The sequence below is a fragment of the Enoplosus armatus genome, chromosome 17 (assembly GCF_043641665.1).
Source record: "Enoplosus armatus isolate fEnoArm2 chromosome 17, fEnoArm2.hap1, whole genome shotgun sequence".
NCBI classification, from domain to species: Eukaryota; Metazoa; Chordata; class Actinopteri; order Centrarchiformes; family Enoplosidae; genus Enoplosus; species Enoplosus armatus.
In genome coordinates, this window is record NC_092196.1 from 12,724,327 (window position 1) to 12,730,819 (window position 6,493).

The following is a 6,493-nucleotide window of genomic DNA, read 5'->3' on the forward strand; positions in this document are numbered from 1 at the left end:
GAGAGACAATCTGATGCAAAGCTGTGCTGATGGTCTGATCTCCATCATTGCACAAATTTGACATCAAAGTCTGGCAGCAGTGTTATTGCAGTGAATATTAGCCCGTCGCCGAGTCTGCTGATGAAGCCCTTTAACAAGTCTAACAAAGGCCAACCTCACACTGTGCCACCTGCCACCAGCTAAAGAGATTTCGGTCATTACTTGCTCCTTTTTAAATATCATCAAACATCGGCCCTTTCATCATTCCGAGTGCATGACCTTCAAGTTCACAGCTTCTCTAAGCGTGACTGACAGATCTTGTGAGGGTCAGTGCTGGAGTATTTTTATATCACCGCTTTTGATGGGGCCTAAAAATAGAGTGCTCCGCTGACCTCCGGTGCACTCTCAGCGGCTCATTTGGGGTCCACCTCCCCCCGCACACACCCCTTTTGACGTCACCTCGACCGAAACTGCTTCTTTATTTTTAGACGCTAGCAAAATTAATTGAATGGTCTTGTTTCGTTGAGTTTGTGCAGTGTTATGTAAGGGGATTACTCTGTTGTTATTGCTTATGCCCTGACCATGTAGGCCACCACACAGAGGAGAGAGGTGGAGACAGAGAGGAGAGGGGACTTGGGGTGGAAGAGGAGGGTAATGTAGTTAAGGTAGTAGTACAGGGCTCCAGAAATAACCCAGCTGCGGGCCTAATTGTACATCTCTCTTGCTCCCCTTTCCCTCTTCAGCTGCATGCCAAGGTCTTTGACCTTATCATCCACCTGACTGGTTCCGGAAGAATCCTTTCCGCCCCCCGTGGCTACCAAAGCCCCGGCCGATACACAGAGCACAGCAGCAGACCATCTTCAGCCTCAGACTAACAGCCAAGCGCCACAACCAGTTAGGAGTGATCCCAGCAGAGCGCCCAAGTGGCTCAAACTGCCAGGTATGTTCTAATCATCCCCGGCGTGGGCCCCGTGGCTCCTTAACAAAGCTTAGCCTGAGGACCCCAGGCCCCTCAGAGAGGCCTGGGGCCTCCAGGAAACCTGCATGTCACAGCAGTATATACAGTTGACAGAGATGCTGCCTCTGTATTTGCATTCTCACACATGCAAGCTTTCTGTAAAACGCATGCACGCCAAACGCCTGCAACTGGGTTTTGTTTGTGTTTTTTTTGACAGCACTGTAAATGTTTGTAACTTTTCATGTGTGTGTGTGAGTTGCGTGTGGATTATCTGAGAGGAATGCACTCGCTCTGTGTCCCCTGCAGCATTCCTCTATGGTTAGACAGCTCCATGCCCATGAGGGGGCCACAAGGGCCTCTTGTCTCCTGAGCACTAATGCGTCACAGCCCCAGATCAAGCACAACATGCATGCAAGCACATACATGCATACAAACATCCGAGAACAGATGCATGCCATCACATATTTATAATATGTAAGTACTCACAAACGTGTGTCATTGAAATGATGGGGGTAAAAATGGCACTTCTGGCAGCTGACACCTGAAAAAAGTGCTTGCATCACAGTAGATCTTATTTGTCTTTCCCAGACTCCATACTATCAACCACATGTTTTAACCAGATTCACAAAAGTACCAGGTCTGTCAGTTAAAAAGAGCAAAGACTTGCAGCATTACTGATGTATGATGATGTATATGGCGCAGTAAATGTTTTTATCCACACATTCATGGTGAAAGTGTATGCTTTATGTGTCCCATAAGCTTATAAACTTTGATGTAGCTCATACATTTTGGATTTTGCCTGCTTGGATGTTATTACAGCCATCTCAGAAAGGCCAGCAGTCGAGGAGGGAAATGGGTGTATTATGATCACTTGTCATAGACGGGACCTAGTTTGGGCCTGAGAAGAAAGGAGCTTTGAGATGACAGAAAGTTGGAGAGATGGGAGATTCTGTGTCATTCTAAGAGGAAAAAAAACAACCATAGACTAGTGAGTGGGGAATTAAGGAGTAAAATCTGACATAATCCTAATATACCCTCACAGGGACTCTCAAGACCGATGCAGACGACTCCACCCAAGACAAACATCAACCACCACGATTACTGTTAACACACAGCCTTATCAGACTTGTGCAGACTTACAGACTTATATTTGTATAAAAATGTATAGTATGCCTAGAGAGGACAGGTGTTCCCAGTGTTTGTTTGTTTTTCAAATAATAACCACTGATGCAAACTGTCCAAAGGCCGAGCTTTGCCTCAACACAACTCAATCACACTAATAAAAAAAGGTCTGGCAGTCACTGGTGCTTCTACAAAATCAGTATTGATCTCAATGGCTACAATCAGGCAGATATCTTCAAGAATGAAGAGGGCCTTATATCCCATGTGCAGCGCTGTCCAAAGACCAGCCAGAAGGCTGGAGACAGATCAGTCTGTCTCCTGGGAAAAGCTTCTCACTCCGGAGCTTCTCCAAAGCGTCTGGACTGGCTGTCGACACTCCCAGCCTTTAATGTATGATCAAGAAAAGCTTTAACTCATTACTCTCTTCAATGCCCCTCCCCATTCTTGTCCTAACTGCTTTCGTATGTTTAATAATACTGCCTTCAGATGTAATTTGTTCCACTAAGATGCATAAGGAGAAAAGTTGTACAGTAGTGCACTTCTTCGCCAGTATGGAGACCTTCCAACAGCTCATGAGAAAAAGAAAATCTGAGACATCCAACAGAAGAGTTTTTATTTCATCTGCAAGTATTGACAGTTGGAGATATACTTCTACTACTATATCCAAAACTACATCTTTAACAAATGTGTTTCTTACCATGGTATTAAGTATTGTACTTTTTTTTTTTGCAAGATCATTTGGTGTCATATCTGGTAATAAAAACTGCTGGCAGTATTTCATCTGAGTGAGCAGCTTGTCAAAGCGGTGGCTCTGCAATGTACGGTGCTACTCAAAACTAGAGGGCAGGACTTGCTGCTATGAATGACTGTAATTATTAACCTAACAAATTATTTACTTCACAAAGAGTGTTTTTTGTGTGCTAATGGTCCTCATGGCATCATTAAACCAAACATCACTCAACCAAACACACCTTCTCCTGAGGGCTTGCTGTGGTAGTTACTCCTGGGAAACACAAATCCAGTCTGGGCCCTACTAAAAAGGTGCTGGGTCAAATTCCAGGTGCTGTGTCCTTGAGCTCCTATCTGAGCCTGGACTCTTGAGCCTAAGTTGCTTCCAGCTGTATATGAGCAGCATTTGTAAGCATAGTGAGTCACCCAAGAGCCACACAAATAAATAGTGAGAGGTGTTGTACAGCTATGCTGACTCACAGTGAAGATATGTTGGTCAAATACACCACTAGTGGAAAACCATCAGAGGCACTTGGGTTAGAAAACCCCACATTACACTCTCCCTCGCAGGCCCAACTTCCCCCTCTGCTGTGATGAAAGGAGAGAAAGCACCTCCGCTACTCGCCTCTTTTGTTTATTTACCTTCAGAATTACACCCTGCTCTTCTTGGACCATGTTCCAATGTGTTTTGTTATGTTTCCTTTCAAACAGAATATCTATGCGTGTGGTCTCGGGCCATGTTTGGCTAACACATGCACACATTCGTGCACGCACACTCCCATTCAACTTTCCCCCTGTGCCAGAGGTCCCCTTTGCCCTCCCCCCCCCCCTCCCCCCCCTCTAACTAAACATCGCAGGACAGCAAAAGGGAACTTCAAAGTGGCCGGAGGGGGTACTCCTTTTTTCCTGGCACTTGTCATCATCTAAGGGACTGGCTGCTCCCCTTATTACTCTAATTGCTTCCAACTGCTTCAGGAGGCTTTGATGAAGGGCGCCATGGAGCATGCTGGAAGCACCTGTTGTTGCACAGAGGAGCACAGGTGGGCCTTATTGGTGGTGGCAAGGAGGCATGCGGGCACTGCTGTCTTCCACTTAAAAATCAAACAACTCCAATAAATACAGAATGAGTCTTAATCTAAGATTTAAGTGATTATGAAAGTGCAGTTATACAGAAAATATAAGCATCAGTAAAACTAAACGTGTGGGAACTGAAGTTGAAGGATTGAAGAAGGAACACGCAGGCAACACTGGCTCCATCTTGTGGCGTCACTGTGCTAGAAGTCCAGCAGCTGCATTGGAAAAGAGATGAAAGACGGATTAAAATTGGATTAAAACTTTTAGTGCATGAATGATGCACAGGTGCACCAATTTTATCTTTCTGTCCAACCAACTTATCTTATTTATATAAAACTATTCCTGTAGGCACTTACTCTCTCATACTGATTGGTTGAGCCACATTCACCAAGACCAAGAATTAGAATTTGTAGAATTTGTAGAGTTATTAAAATACTCACTCTTTAACTTTAACAACAATATAAAGAATGCTGACTCAGGTACAAGAAGAATAAGTCTGACAATCAATACAGGGTCAGTGGTCACATGTACGGCCCTCTACTTGTTCTTATGATTAGCTGTAACACAGGAAGCAGGTGAAATAATGTGTAAAAGTGCATATAAGCTGCACAGATATGGTATATAGTATAATCATATTATCATATACTATAATCTGAAGGATCCAGAGTGTATATCTCAGAAACAATTCAGAGGTCAGGTGCCAAACCAGAAGAATACCATTTCCTGAAATGCCTTGCTGGTCTAAGCAACAGATATAGATTACACAGGACACTGGAGCAGCCTTTGCATTGCATGATTCTAGTTTATGGCTCTTGAATAACACATTAAAACCCTGATTTTGTTGAGCTACGCACCAGCTGAGGTAGGATCTTTTCAAAGTGCTCGATGTCCACTTGTTCACAGTCCTCAGATTCAGCTTGTTGCTGTGATCTCACAGCGGCCTCTGGAAATGAGACAACAGCTGAAGAGTTTCATCATCAAGCAATCTGTATACAACTGTGACCAACACAACTCCTTACCTTGGACAAATACTTTGAGCATCTCTGCCATGAGCAGCGCAGCATCACCACTTACTGGAACAGAGTGAGATTTGTTGAGCCGTAGAATCACAAATAAAACACAAACAGTTTCGGGGGGGTGACTTATATCCAGACAATATGTATTCCAACTCACGTCTGGTTTTGTCCTCCTTGAAGAAACTAGACAAGAGTTTGCTTACTGTGTCCTGTAAAAGAGGAGAACAGAGAACCTTGTAATGTTGTCTACAGTGTATGAACAACACAAAACAGGTGTAAAAATACGTATTTCAAGATAACGTATCATTGCTTTTATCTGGCAACCTGCTGATTCTTTCTCCTATGCGGCTTCCTTTTACCAAACTGCCTTTGGAAAAATGACAATTTAAAGGGCTACAGTCTATCGGCAAAAGTAGTTCATATTATGTCAGAACAGTGAATACAGAGTAAAAATCATTACAAACCGCTCTTACATTCGGCGTACGTATATGTTATTGTTAATCCACCGAATAATATTTTAGCGAGGTTTAAAGTGTAATCGTTTGACAGACAAATCAGGAACAATGTATACACTCTGTTAACAGGGTCAGCGTCAATGCTGAATAGAAGTAAATAATACAATTCAGCGAAAAACAAGACGCAATGTTCGTTTTTATTTAACCACGGGGAAAACACGAGTAAGTATAAACAATCTTTTACCTTTTTGAAACTAATTTCTGCGTCCTTCTCCGCCATGTTGTTGACGCTGTGAGAGAAATTTGGCGCTCTGCGTAGGGATTGGCCATTGCTCTCTGACGTCATTCTGACGCTCTCCGTCGACGGTACACAAAATTGAACGATTTAGCCTAATATTTTAATTTAACAATTAAAAATATTATTTATAATAATATAATTAGATTAAATAGCAATAACGTGAGCGGATCATTTAGGTTATTTTTCACAACGTTTTGCTGAGTGTCATGTAATTTAAACATAACAAATCATGTTGCGTTCACCAACAGGAGCTAATCCATATTTTAGCACCCCTATGTCTTAGACAATCAGAATCAGCTTTATTGGCCAAGTATATGTACACACATACAAGGATGGTTTTAAAGTGTGCTCAATGTACTTGCAGTTCCAAGAACAATTTACAGGGAGATAGATAGAAATAGCCATACAGCTAAAAACAACAACAACAAAAAACACACATAGAATAGAATACAACTTTATTATCCAACCAAGGTAGAAAATAAAAATCAGCACAACAAAATAGCATATGTATCACAGCAACTCACCTTAAGGCTATATAACAGATAAACAAATAGGTGTAGGCTATGTGTTTAAGACACTTAAAAGTCTTATGTTTTGCCAAGACAAGAGAAGAAGACACTTGAGTTTGAGAATATGTATTTATATCCTTGTGTTTTTAGTCTTCAAGGTTATTGTCCCATGATAGAGCCACATCGATTTTTATTAGTTCAGAATCTTTAAATTAATGTAAGCTGGGTAAACATACATTCATGATTTTAAAGGTAACAAAAAAGTTGCACAGTATTTTTATTTATTCCTCCATCTCATCATCTAACCACTGAGCATCTTCCAGTATGTAGCCCAAGCCCATTGAACGGCGCGG

General features: G+C 42.2%; 1 protein-coding gene across 1 annotated transcript; it reads right to left on the reverse strand.

The window, feature by feature from the left end:
• Window positions 1-3,769: 3,769 nt before the first annotated feature.
• On the reverse strand, window positions 3,770-5,613 carry cenpx (centromere protein X). The gene is made up of 5 exons (XM_070923954.1): window positions 5,578-5,613; window positions 5,036-5,087; window positions 4,882-4,935; window positions 4,717-4,805; window positions 3,770-4,077 (listed from the first exon to the last, which is right to left on the reverse strand). The coding sequence occupies exons 1-5, from the start codon at window positions 5,611-5,613 to the stop codon at window positions 4,063-4,065; spliced, it is 246 nt and encodes an 81-aa protein (XP_070780055.1). The 3' UTR covers window positions 3,770-4,062.
• Window positions 5,614-6,493: the final 880 nt, after the last annotated feature.

What these genes read in the sequence shown, in the direction of transcription:
- cenpx (XM_070923954.1), bottom strand. Translation starts at nt 5,613, where the DNA reads ATGGCGGAGAAGGACGCAGAAATTAGTTTCAAAAAG. An exon ending in CAGAAATTAGTTTCAAAAAG is followed by an intron (nt 5,088 to 5,577) that starts GTAAAAGATTGT and finishes CCTCTTTTACAG; the next exon opens with GACACAGTAAGCAAACTCTT. An exon ending in CAAGGAGGACAAAACCAGAC is followed by an intron (nt 4,936 to 5,035) that starts GTGAGTTGGAAT and finishes ACTCTGTTCCAG; the next exon opens with TAAGTGGTGATGCTGCGCTG.